This window comes from Podarcis tiliguerta, assembly GCF_965153285.1.
Source record: "Podarcis tiliguerta genome assembly, chromosome: 13".
NCBI classification, from domain to species: domain Eukaryota; kingdom Metazoa; phylum Chordata; class Lepidosauria; order Squamata; family Lacertidae; genus Podarcis; species Podarcis tiliguerta.
The window spans coordinates 2,856,473-2,869,793 of NC_139546.1; the positions used below are offsets into that span (position 1 = coordinate 2,856,473).

At 43.3% G+C, this 13,321-nt stretch overlaps 1 protein-coding gene and 1 long non-coding RNA gene across 4 annotated transcripts; one reads left to right on the forward strand and one right to left on the reverse strand.

Moving 5' to 3' along the window:
- The first annotated feature begins 96 nt into the window (after positions 1–96).
- On the forward strand, positions 97–6,668 carry CCDC127 (coiled-coil domain containing 127). Of its 3 annotated transcripts, XM_083408000.1 has the most exons (5): positions 97–252; positions 831–1,037; positions 2,828–2,910; positions 3,858–3,986; positions 5,395–6,668. In XM_083408000.1, the coding sequence occupies exons 4-5, from the start codon at positions 3,866–3,868 to the stop codon at positions 6,063–6,065; spliced, it is 792 nt and encodes a 263-aa protein (XP_083264126.1). In that variant the 5' UTR covers positions 97–252; positions 831–1,037; positions 2,828–2,910; positions 3,858–3,865; the 3' UTR covers positions 6,066–6,668. The 3 variants fall into 3 exon arrangements, with proteins under 3 accessions (XP_083264126.1, XP_083264127.1, XP_083264125.1); XM_083408001.1 differs by lacking the exon at positions 831–1,037 and having other exon boundaries at positions 128–252; XM_083407999.1 differs by lacking the exons at positions 97–252; positions 831–1,037 and adding an exon at positions 388–428.
- A 2,252-nt stretch (positions 6,669–8,920) lies between these two features.
- On the reverse strand, positions 8,921–11,559 carry LOC310661692. The gene is made up of 2 exons (XR_014504070.1): positions 10,313–11,559; positions 8,921–9,207 (listed from the first exon to the last, which is right to left on the reverse strand). It is a non-coding gene; the product is annotated as an uncharacterized lncRNA (long non-coding RNA).
- Between the last annotated feature and the right edge of the window lie 1,762 nt (positions 11,560–13,321).

A 13,321-nucleotide genomic window follows, 5' to 3' on the forward strand; every position in this document is an offset into this window, starting at 1 on the left:
GAGTTTCCGAGGGGGGAAATAATCATTATCATCATCCTCCCCCTTGTCCTCACAGGGATGGTTCGTTCCAAGAGCGGGGCGGGGCTTGAAAGGGCACCTTGCGCAGGCGCAGAGAAACCCTAGGTGGTCGCAACCGCCCGGAGGTGGAGGGGGAAGCCTCTTGTTTCTGGTTTTCTCCCTCTCCCCGTGAGATGGGCGGGCGCTTTGGCGTGAGGGCGCTTAAGAAGGCCCACGTTTTAGAATAACAATAAGGTATGTTTGTATAGTAGATTTATATTTATTGCTCGCCCTCCCCTTAAGTCCCGGGGGGATCACGGCACCAAAAGCAGAATAAAACAGTCCTTTTTGCAATAGCATTTACGTGTCTGTTTCTACTACCAGCTTGACAGATGACAAGCCAAAAGGCAGAATCGAACTCGCCCAATAAGGTACTTGGGGGCCGGATTTTCTCCCTTGCAGGGGACCCAGTTGAACTAAAGGCTTCGCTGGATGCCTTCAAGGCACGTGGAATAGCAACAAACCCGCGTCTTTTTGCCCCCCACTCATTTTCTTACGTCTCAAACATTAAGTGGCCCTTTTATAAGTCAAGTAAAAGGTTCTGCTTTCCAGAAAGAAAACAGATTTGTGGCTGTGGGTGGAGTTGGCTGGGCTTCTTCCACTTGAGGCTGCGGTTAACGATTTGTGTGGTTTAAATGTTCTTCCACTGGAGCAGAAAAAAATTTAAAAGTAGAGAGAGCTAATAACATTGCGGGATTGAAGGGTTCTAGACTAGGCTTTCCTGATAGGCTAGTTTTCTACATGCAGTGAACATTTATACTGCCTTTATCTAGGATCAGAGAAACCGTAACCCTCCTCCAGGTGCTGTTGGACACCATCTTGGCCCCTTGGCCGCTGGCTGGCGTCAAGCATCTGGTGAGCCACAGGTTCCCCATACATTGGTATGAAAGTGCATCCTGGAAGGAGGGATGTTTTCAGCTACCCCAACCCCTAGGATGGACTGTGAGCAACATCATGGGAGGGGTTTTTCTAGGACCAAGGTGAAACTGTAAAGCTGGCTTGTTATTCTTGCTGTTGGATGCTAGGTGTTGTTTACATAGTCTTCTTACATCTATAATGTACTGTGTTTTTTGTGTTTTAAATTTGCTATTGTGTTGGTTTGATATGTTATTATGAAATTGACTTTTCACTGTTTGATTTTGAAATTAGTCCCTGTTTTCTTTGTTGTAAGAGAGCCAGAGTGGTGTAGTGGTTAAGAGCGGTAGACTCCTAATCTGGGGAACCGGGTTCGCGTCTCCGCTCCTCCACATGCAGCTGCTGGGTGACCTTGGGCCAGTCACACTTCTCTGAAGTCTCTCAGCCCCACTCACCTCACTGAGTGTTTGTTGTGGGGGAGGAAGAGAAAGAAGAATGTCAGCCGCTTTGAGACTCCTTCGGGTAGTGATAAAGTGGGATATCAAATCCAAACTCTTCTTCTTCTTCTAAGCCGCTTTTGAGCATGATTTTTTGTGTATGGAAAAGTGGCATACAAATAAAATGTATGAATGAAAGTGCATAGGTGTGCTGTATGTGTGTTTTTGTATCGAGGGCTTCTAAGAGTTTGGGTATATTTCTCAAATGTGGCCATGAAACGTATAGAGTGATAGCCCAAATGTCAGTGGCCTCTAGCAGTAGTTAGTGCTTAAAGGAGTGACCTGTGAGCACCTGGTTTACATCATACAGTCAAAAAAACTGGGCCTCTTCTACATGTGCGTGCACCGCTTGATTCCTATAAACACAGGGCTAGTTCATAACTTCAGGTTAAAATAAAGTGATCTGTGAATTAATATGATAGTGACTTACAGCTTCCTTTGTAGTTTACATGTAACCTTCTGCGAGTATTTAATTGATACTGTTTTAGGAGCAATAAATACAGTTTTTGCAATGACCATGCTGGCTGAAACAGTAACTAAAACAAATAAATGAAAACAGTAATAGAGATGCCTGCGTGAATGAGCTACCACAGAGCTGGCACTGCCAGTAGAATTGTTCGTTAGCCTGCTGTCATCTCAGGGACCCAAGTGCTTTTTGGTTTAATTAAATCAAATATTCAGTGGCCAGTCACAGTAGAGAAATTAAGTAATGTATGTCTTACATGTAAACATCGATACAGATGCACATGAAGCCTGGCAGCTATGTGTGAATTGACTCATTTGAAATGCATTGCATTTCTGGTGACACCTGGGCAAATGAAATTTTGTCTGTAAATGTCCATTCACACATGGATATTATCATTTGAACTGGCATAAAGTGATAAATAGTCAAGGGAAACTTGGCTCTTTTCAGACAGCTTCTGGATATGTAGCTTGTTAACAGTCGGATGTGCAGGTACAAATTATTATTTATTTATTTCTACCCCGCCCATCTGGCTGTGTTTCACCTTTGTTTTTGTGACAGTAGAAAAGTTATATAAAGTCAAGTTATATAAAGTCAGTAAATTTTTATTTCGTAACACCTTTGGGACTCTTCTGTCAATTATTATGAAATATCCACTCCCCCACTGTTAAACAGATTGCTGTTGAAATTATTATAAATACTGGCACAAGGGCTTGCATTGGGATGAACTCAGATCTCATGATATTCCATGTCCTAAAAAGAGAAAAGTTCGTGTTTTCTTTTGAACCCTTGATCTTATCACTTTTAGCAAGTAAAGATAAAATTATACTTTGAACTAGCAACCTGGTGTTGCCAGATTAAAAAGTTCATCGAAATAAAAATAATTTTAGTACTGTATTCAGAAATGTATGCCTATGTTTCCTTGCAAAACATGAACTGTTTAACTTAATTTTAGTTCCAGGATGGCTTTGATCAAGATCAGGATGGCTTTATCTTCTGAGTGATCAAATTCGTTTGACTGCTAAAGAGAAATTAAGGGTAAGGATTTATTTATTTCTCTTGTGTCCTTGTCTTTCATGTTCATTTAATGTTTCATTTAGAAAAGCTGTGAATATTCAAAAGTACTGAAGTGCTAGTAAACCTGGGAAGGGGAGTCCTGTGGCCCCACGGATGTTGCTGAACTATGACTCCCCTCATCCCTGCTCACTGGCCAGGCTGGCTGGGGCTGATGCAAATGGTGGTTCAGCAACATCTGGTTCCCCATCCCTTCTGTACATGCACTATGATTGAATTTTGGAAAGTGACTGCCTAACCTCTGCATGAAATGTTCCATATTTACTGGGCTGGCCATTTTCTTGTGAACTGCTTTGCATTCCCTGACAAGAGGTACCTTTGCATAGATGAGATGGAAGTGGACGTAATAGGCCAAATGCAGGCAGGGGAGCATGTATGCTTTCGCCCGAGAGAAAGCCCTCTGAATGACCTTTGCTCCCAGGAACACCAGTGAGTAAAAGCACAAGGCCAGTTAGGTGTTTCCTTTGTACTATCAGTACCAAGGAAACAATTCCCTTTCTCTTATCCATGCCTGTTACCACGATTATTCCCACAGGGATGTGTAAGGAATATGTCTATATGGACGGGCTATGAGTGAAAATGTGGAGGGAAATCAGCAGGAGAAGCAGAAACTAGGGCAAAGTTGGGGGCAGGAAAGGAGTAGTAGGTGAGGAGCAAGTAAAGGGTCAAATGAGGCAGCGGAAAGAAGGAAGAGGGCAAAGGAAGGTGGACAGAGCCAACGCACAGGAGGGAATCTGAGACCGGCTCACCTTCATGACTACATCCCCACCCCTTGGTGGGCGTTGAACTATTCCACCCCTTCCCTTGAGAGTTGTATGGGTACTGGGTCAATTTAAATGCATCTGTTGAGAATGAATTTTACAGTCAGGTATTAAAACAACCTAAATGTTTTGTTTCCTCTAATTTTAAAGGTCTGTCCATGAATAATTTAAATGACCCTCCTAACTGGAACATCCAGCCTAATGCAAGGGACGATGAAGGCCATGGAAGCAAATGGAATTATGCTTTGTTGGTTCCCATGTTGGGGCTGGCTGCCTTCCGTAAGTGACACTTGAAATAAAATTAGACTTTCTCCTTTTTGCAGTTTGTTGGATGAGTTATCCTGACAGGAATTGGTACAAACTGGACTGGGTGATTTAATGTAGCAAGTTCTTAGGAACCTTACATTTTTACGCTGTGAACCGTCCTGAGATCTATGGTTGAAAGACAGTATACAAATTGAATAAATTGTAAAAATAATGTTTTAAAAAAAAACGGCAGTGGGCTTCACCTAATGTGGGATAAAGTCAACCAAAGCCAACATAAACTTAGGAAAAGAAATATGTGTTACTTTTTAAAATAAAGAGTAAGAGTGTTGGCCATACATAGGAAATGTGCAAACCTGGCGTTAGATGTGTTTATTATGGGTAAATAATTTTCTCCTAAAAAATGTAGTTTTCAAGTTCTTAATGTAATATTTCCTCTGGTCCAGAAGTATAAAGTGCATATAAAAGGTCAAATCACTATAATTGTTTGTTTGTGTTTTTTTTTTGGGGGGGGGGGGGTCGGTGAGGCTCCAGGAGAGATATATTAAAGTAATGGCTAGAATCCAAAGAATGCTTTGACTAATTCCAGATAAGCAGGGAGTGCTTTTTGCCACTTAAAAAAAAAAGGTAAAGGACCCCAAGACGGTTAAGTCCAATCAAAGGCGGCTATGGGGTGCGACACTCATCTCACTTTTGGGCGAAGGGAGCTGGTGTTTGTCTAGAGACAGCTTTATGGGTCATGTGGCCAGCAGGACTAAACCGCTTCTGGCACAAGGGAACACCCTGACGAATGCCAGAGCTCACAGAAACACAGTTTACCTTTCCGCCGCAGCAGTACAGCTACTAGCTGCTGTTCATATCACATAACGAGTCTTTTGAAATTGAGGTGACTTTCAAACACAACATGTGCTTTCAGAAGTAATGGGGGTTCCTTTAAATAAAGAAGGAAGCCCAGGGTGGCTGTTGGAATGTCATCATAGTATTTATGTCTGCATCTCTATTTCAGAAAATAATAATACTGTAGTCAAGGGTCTCTTGCTTGCTTTCTCTTTGTTTGCCGTGTTGGCAACTTATTTTTAACTGGGGTCATATTCTAAATCTAGCAAGTGCCAAAACTTTCACCCCACCCATAGGCTCAACCCCCTGCACGTTTATTATGATTTATTAAATTTCTTAGTCGCTTTATCTTGACCAAGGCAACCCAAAGCGACTTAAAAACAAAGCCCCTTAGATACATTAAAACCAAGGAGGGGGAAATGCGTTAAAAAAATCCCTGTACTCCCCAGTGGGACTTTGTCAGATCTAGGCATAATTTAACAGATAGGTATTTTCATTAATGTTAGGGCTATTTTTGGAAGTATTATTAGATATTTTTGTTGCAAAATTTCAGTATTAATCATGAGGTATTAATCATGCATTGCAGGTTGGATCTGGTCCAGGGAGTCTCAGAAAGAGATAGAAAGAGAGAGGAAAGATACCTATAGAAAGCTCTCATTAGTACAGAGAGAACTTGAATCTAAATATCGTGACATAATCACAGAAAACCGCCGCACAGTTGCCCATTTGGAACTGGAACTGGAAAAGGAACGGAACAGGACAGTAAGTTACCGTGAAGCCCTTGTCTCTCAGAGCCGTAAACTGGTAGAAGAAAGAAGAACTCTGGAACAAGAACGTACAAAATTAGAACAAGAGAAGCAGGTTCTGCAGCACTCTGGAGCTGCCGGTGCTTTGTACCAGAATTGCCTGGAGAAGGAAGAGCAGTGGCAAAAGAGAGCAACTGCTTTACTAAAAGATTTTGAAGATGCTCTTACGGAAAGACAGGACATGTACTGCAGCCTTGTGCTACCAAGACACCGGCGACTGGAAGTGGAGAAGAATTTGCTTATTAGAGCAGCAACTGATCCCGTTGCTGTGGACCTGGACCTGGAAACTGGCTTAAAAGATATTTTCAGGCATGATACCTATTGCAGTAATTTGCTTAACACCAATAAACGTCAGAATGGAAGGCTAATGTGGCTCTACCTTCGACACTGGGAATTATCTGCTGAGCTCAAAAAGTTCAAGAGGGTAGAGAAGGTCATGTTGGGAAAGTAGTAGCTAATAATTACTGAGTATCAATACAATACACGTGTCAGATATGGCCGATTTCCTCTGGGATCTCGGCTTCACCACCATATATGTATTGGTCATTTAACAGACTATCTTAAGCACTTAATGTCTTTATTTGACTCACCAAGGTGAATGGTGATTGTGTGGTACCATAATGCTCAGGTTAATTTCTCTGGTGGGTTTTGTTAACTGCAGCCCTCTGCATGTTTACTCAGAAATAAATTTCACTGTTTCAGTGGGGCTTATTCCCAGACAAGTGTGCTTTAGGGTTGCAGCTTAGATCAGGGAACCGGGCTTAAAAGACAATGACTTCAGCTTCTGCCACTTGCATGACAACACCTTTTCTGTAATAAATCTTACTATGCTACTTGGAAGCAACTATTCTTAATTAGTGTTTTTGCTGTTTTCAGTCTGAGAGTCTACTATTTATGGCTGAGAAAGCACCTCTCTATAAATTGTTGGAAGTGTGTGATCAAGTTCTCAAGTTAGTCACCTTTGTGATCTGAACTAAGCTACATGTTACACTGTAAACCCTGTGATCCTTGGACGAAAGGTGGTATATAAATTTAATAAAGAATAATAATAATGCTTAATGTCATTAAGTGACCTTTTATTAATAGTTGGTTTGTGCAGCATGAGATCAGAGTTTATTAGCAAGGCCTCCACCGAACTGATTTTCAAGGCCTATGGATCATGTGAAACAGTAGTCAGAAAGAGGATTCCCCAGAGCAAGTGCAGAGTGCCTTTTGATTACCAGTGAATGACCACAGTCAGCCCCCACCCATCTGCGATGAAAAGGGAGGAATTTCCAGGCTGGGAGGTGCCTTTCTCTCAGCCTAAAACTCTGGAGTCTCTATTTTTAGAATAAAGCAGTGTATGTCTGTGCTCTGTTTAACTTTGAAGTGAACATTATTGAGACTACTTGCTTCATGTCTTAATAATGTTCACTTCAAAGTTAAACAGCAACTTCATGTCTTTTAAGGTTGCTTTGTAAATATGTACTTCTCTGCTCACCTATCAAAAATCAGAATCTTCTCCTAATGACCAAGCAGAAGAGCTTTTATAAACTGGAAATACCTATTGGCACGTCACAACTAGCATAGGCAAGATAGCAGCATTTGTGGACTTACTTGCAAGGCAAATTTAAGGTGTTTTACATTAAAGGCAAAATAACCACTCATTTGTCATTTCATTTTGGTAGATATTTGCCCTACCTTCTACTACTACAGTGGTACCTCCGGTTACGAACTTAATCCATTCCGGAGGTCCGTTTGTAACCCCAAACCGCTCATAACATGAGGCACACTTTAGCGAATGGCGCCTTCCGCTGCCGCACTGCTGGTGCGTGACTTTCGCTCACATCCCGGGGCAAAGTTTGCAACAAGGGGCATCTACTTCCAGGTTAGCAGAGCTCGTAACCCGCAATGTTCGCAAGGAGGATGGTACGTAACACGAAGTTCCACTGTACTGGTAGTTGTGTCATTTGATGGTATCGGTTTCACTTTCAGCAGATAACATGAATTTCTAAAAAACTAGTACAGTATATTGCAGATACCAGTATACTTATTTTAGTATAAATATCCAGCCTCTTTCTCTGAGTTTCAGTAGTGCCCAGGAGCAATGACAGCAGCACTAGAAAAGAGTGTCTAGATTAGATTTGAAGAAGGCTGTTGGTACTTCCATTGTTTCAAATGCCATTCTAGAGGAAAACATTTCTATTTTTAACTGGCTTTCTGCTTGAAGCTTATTTATTATCTGATACTTAGCTGTAATACTATATTGGTGCATTTGTCTCTGTTTACACACACATGCTATTAGGCACTGTCTTCAGCAAAAGACCCAGTTGGGTCTGATGCAGGAAATGAACCCAGAGAACCAATAAAGTCTTCATATAGTTTTCTTCCCGGTCAACTGCAATCGACAAGTCGATCCCTGGGTGATTGTGGGGTCATTTTCCAACGTGGTGGAAAAAGAGCATCTACATGCGCGCCGCCCTGACCTTGCATGTTGGTTGTTGCTGGGCCACCGGTGCCCTGCTATGCTGGCTTTTTGGAAGCCCCTGCCAGCAGGCTGCAGCAAGTTGGCTCCGGCAGGAGGCTTTGCGGATCCCCGGCCATGCCGGTCTACCCATGTGATCAGGCATTCTTAGACTGTTCCCTAGCACCTGTCCTCCCTTCAATGGCCCTGGCGGAGGTGATCAGGGAGCGGGAGCATCGCCCGTGACAAAGGCCCGCCTAAGCGCTGTGTCGGAGGCGAGCAGCAGTGCGTCTATTGTTCTGTGAGCGATTTATGGTGTGCTATAACTTTGGATTCCCCCCCCCCCATGGGTAGATCACTGTTAGTTTTTTATTCCAGGAGTAGATCACAGTCTCTTGGGAGCCGGACGTCCCTGTATTACAAGATACAGCCTTGAAGTGTGGTAGAGCGGCTGGAAGGGTTTGTAGATCTGTGTAAGATAGGGGCAGAAAGAGGCAGAACCTGCATTTCATGCCAGGTATAACTATTTCTCGTGAATATCTTTATTTCTGGTTTGGTGGTATAACATTTTTTATGGCCAGTATACCCTTTGAACATTATTTAGAATCTCCCCCTTCCCTCTGAAATCTCCCCTTCCACAAATTGCAGCTCTGCCACCACTTTTCCACCTCCTCTGGTTTCAAGTCTCCTTCTCTTCTGAATGAAGCTCATTCAGCTTGGAACTGAATGCATGTGCCCTACCACATCTCTTTATCCAGAAATCCTCTTCAAAATCCCACTCTTGCTTGGTTGGCAGCTATCCCATGTTTGCAAGACGAGTTTGTTGCTTTCTCTAGGCAAAAGCCAGGACCCTTGGCTGCCCAGCTCTGAAAGCCTAGACAACTCTGTCAAGAGTCAAATTCACTCAGCATCTAAGTTCTCTTCTCACAAGCTGAATCTGAAGGAGGGGAGGGGACTTTTCTGCAGGGCTGCCCATCTGCTGCATGATGGTGACTGCTGAACTCTCTTAGTCTTTAAGCTTCCTTAACCACAAGAGACTATGTTTGCTCACATCCTTCCCTTTTTCGTGTTTCTTGCCCCTCTCTGTTTTCTTGTTTTTCCTCACAGGTAGGAGATATATAAGCTCTTTACGGCAAAAGCTTGTGCTACCCTGTGAAAATCCATATAAATTGTTGATACTGCAGAAAAACAGCTACATAACAAGGGAAACTAGTTGGCCCCTGCGAGAACAAGATGCCTTGGGCCTGATTCAGCCGGGCTTTTCCTGTGTTCTTAAAACAAGCCTTACAGAATAGAATTATATCATTTGTCCATAGTTTCCCAAGGCAAATTACACAGTTTTTGATTACTGTATTGGCCCGAATATAAGCTGCACCTTTAAAATTCAAGGGAGGGGTAGGAAGAAAACAAAGACAATACCTGAATAAATGTGTCCCAAAGTCGATCCTGGGGTGGCGCTGTGGGTAAAAGCCTCAGTGCCTAGGACTTGCCGATCAAAAGGTTGGCGGTTCGAATCCCCATGGCGGGGTGCGCTCCCGTTGCTCGGTCCCAGCGCCTGCCAACCTAGCAGTTCGAAAGCACCCCCGGGTGCAAGTAGATAAATAGGGACCGCTTACTAGCGGGAAGGTAAACGGCGTTTCCGTGTGCTGCGCTGGTGCCGGCTCGCCGGAGCAGCTTTGTCACGCTGGCCACGTGACCCGGAAGTGTCTTCGGACAGCGCTGGCCCCCGGCCTCTTGAGTGAGATGGGCGCACAACCCTAGAGTCTGTCAAGACTGGCCCGTACGGGCAGGGGTACCTTTACCTTTAAGTCGATCCTGGGAAATGTAGTTTCTCCCAAGGGACGTTTCAATAGTTTCCCTGTGGGCTTCTTGGAGGTAGTAAGAGGCCTCTTTCTCTTCCCTGCTTCTGCTTCCCACCAAATTAAGAGTGGCAGCAGCAGCAGCAGCAGCAGCAGCAGCCCGGCATGTGGGGCAGGAAAAGGGTTTGGAGGGTGGGGGAGTGGATGGTCCATGCTCCTGGGCTGCTTCCGGGGGGGGGGGGGAGCCGCACAGCTTTGCTGGTGGCATAAGGTCACAAATAAGCCACGCTTTTAACTTTTCACTGTCAGAATTTGGGGGGAAAGTGCAGGTTATATTTGGGCCAATGCACTATATTGCCTCTAAAACAGTCTGGTCTCAAATGAAAAACATATACAGTAGTGCAATCTGATGTGTGTTTTCACAGAAGTACACACTTAAGCTGGGAGTGAACTCACTGAGTCTTACTCCCAGGAAAATCTGTATGGGGCTGCATTCTTCTGTTAACTTCCATTGCATGTGTATCTGAAATCATCAGGAAGATCCAAAGGCTTCTAAAATTCCGGCAGCTTCCTGCTACCTTGGATACTGCATTACCTCACAATGTACAGCACGTGTCTCAATATAGCTTGAGACATAAAACCAGAGCCAGGGAGCTAAATTCTCCCAGCTGGGAGATTATCTTAATGTGGGCTGGTCAATTACTGTGGTATTTCATTGTGTCTAGTATACAAGATATGGTTTGGTAAAATTATTTGAAGTTATATATGAGCTGTACAGTGGTATCTCGGGTTAAGTACTTAATTCGTTCCGGAGGTCCGTTCTTAACCTGAAACCGTTCTTAACCTGAAGCACCACTTTAGCTAATGGGGCCTCCTGCTGCTGCCGCGCCGCCGGAGCATGATTTCTGATCTCATCCTGAAGCACAGTTGTTAACCTGAAGCACTATTTCTGGGTTAGTGGAGTCTGTAACCTGAAGCGTATGTAACCTGAAGCGTATGTAACCTGAGGTACCACTGTATTAGAATCAATAATGAGTTGGTAGTATTTCTAATGCCAGCAGATGGCACTGTGGTGTAGTCTTCTACGAACAGAAAAGCAATAAAGTATATGTTTGCATAATCATTATTTCTGTGCAACTAAAACTGCTTGTGGTATGGTTTGCAAATACTGACTTCCAAATAAGCAGTACAAAACAGGAAACAAAACATAAGCTACTCAGTTGTATCTTTCATTTCCAACTACTAGTCCAGAGAGGCTGTGGAAATCCTTTAGAAAGCGCCCGGAGGCAGTTTTGGGATGGATGAGGGCAATCAAGCTATGGCTTAAACTAGATAACTGCTGTGGGCACAGAAATCTGTTCTGGGTGGAGGTGGGCAGCCACTGTTGGAGAGGTCCCATGAAGTACCAAAAAGGTCACCAACCCTTTTTGCACCAATGGGCACATTTTGAAAAGAGTGGTGTGGGTTCCAGTCACAAAACGGCTGCCATAGTGTGGGCATGACAACACAAAATGGCTGCCATGTGGAGGTGGGCACACCATAAGATCAGGGACTACCTGATTTCAGAGGAACCCACCGCAGCAAAGATGTATCCTGGTCACCAGGAAAAAAGGAAGGGTGGTAGGATGCTGTTGGAACAGTCCTTATCCGCACAATTTATGACAAGCCTCTGTAAAATATAAAATCATGATGTGTTGCATCACATGTCTCAGGCCAAGTGTTAGCTGAGTAAATCATCCATGATTGAGGTCAAAAAGATAAATCATCAAAATATGGTCTTACTGAAATAGTCTCAGAAGGTATACATTAAAGCTCTTTAGAGAATAAGTCTCCTCTCCATTTCGTGAGACTTGAGAAATGCTTTATCAAGGTTGACAGGCAAAGTTTGGCCAAATAGTCTACTGGGCATCAGCAGAATGCTTGATCTACAAGTCAAAGTGACTACATATTATCCTTGTTCAACTCCGAAATCCTTGGCTTGCGGTATACTTATTACATGTTGAAGAATAAGGCTACCCTCCCTCAGTAACATGTATAAGTCAATGCCTGCATGCCTAATTAGATTATGATGGGAAACTGTTGCACTTGCCTTGCATGAAACAGCACAAGTGCCTTCAACCCCCAAACATCCCAGGATGGTGGCAAGGACAGGCACCCTTCCTGCCTTTTAGGACTTACTGTGTACAAACGAGTCATCTTCCCCTCCTTGCGGCATCTTTCTAAGCATCAGAGCTGTGGCTCTCATTTCCGCTCTGCTCCAGGTTCTTGACTCCTGTGCTTCCTTCTTGATGTTCTGCAAGGATTATCTTTGTCTGTATCTTTGGTTTAATTATTGTGCAAGTTTCCTTTTACTGCAGTTCCTCTGAGTCCTTTTAGCTTCATCCACCAAGCACAGGGCGTTCCTTCTCCCTCCTTCCATCCTGACCATGTTTTTGTTTAGAGTGTGAGGCAGTTGTCAGGGTCTTGGTATATTTTTATGCATGTTCTGGACCTTGTCTATTTTAGTATATCTTATTGAACAATAACTGACAGCTCTCTGAAAGAAACAGGAATCTGGCAGAAGAAAGGGCCCGGCCCTATATATTGTTGAAAGTAAACAGGCTCCAAAGTTCTTAGGGAGTTCAGGGTTCGCTCTCCCTGTCTCTCTTTTGCTCCTTTGTACTTTTCACTGAGAGGGTTCTGTCCCAAATTTTGCCAAGGGACTGGGCTCTCTGGGCACCAGAGGAGACGGGTACTTGACACCCATCAATGATTTTGTAACCACATCCTAAGTAATTTGCCTCTGAAGCCAACTAAGGACAAATTCTCAAATGTGGAACTTCTTTCTTTTACTTTTACAAAGGTTGCCTTCTGCTGTGCTGCTCTAAGAGGGGCTTTTGGTGCACTCAAAACAAGCCCTTTGTTGACCTGGGTCTTGGGGAAAACGGAAGCAGAGAGGGAGTTTAATGTGGAAAGATTCTGTAGAGAAAGGGGTTAACAGAGAGAAGACCTTGGAGCTTAATCTGGGCTCTCATAACCATAGAGCCAGTCCTAAAAAAAAATAGCAATTCTTTTTTCCTTTTTTTTTTTGTCCTGTCCAGAGCCTTCTGGATGCCTAACCGTCAAGCGTGTGTATGTGTACTGCCATGCATTTGACATATATATGACTTTCAGATATCTAACTGATTAATTAGTACAGTGGTGCTTTTCCATGCCAGGATAAGCTTGTACCAGTTACCCTACCAGAAGGAAAATGACAACCCAACCATCACTTCTTGTCATATAATATGTGGTTCTTTTACCAATGAATCAGATACTGGTTGGCATGTGGTAATCAGAAAGACATTTTTATGGTGATTTAAAGCACAAATCTAATCCTACAACAGGGAGTTCTCAGGTGATATTTATTATTTGTAAGCATATGGTTGTCAAAAGCATAATGAAATCAAGCATTTCATGGAAATAAATACTATTAAAAGTTCCTGT

Bases quoted from the DNA above. Each gene is read 5' to 3' on its own strand.
- CCDC127 (XM_083408000.1), top strand. From the start codon at position 3,866: ATGAATAATTTAAATGACCCTCCTAACTGGAACATCCAGCCTAATGCA. The intron at 3,987-5,394 runs GTAAGTGACACT...CATGCATTGCAG, and splicing joins GTTGGGGCTGGCTGCCTTCC to GTTGGATCTGGTCCAGGGAG.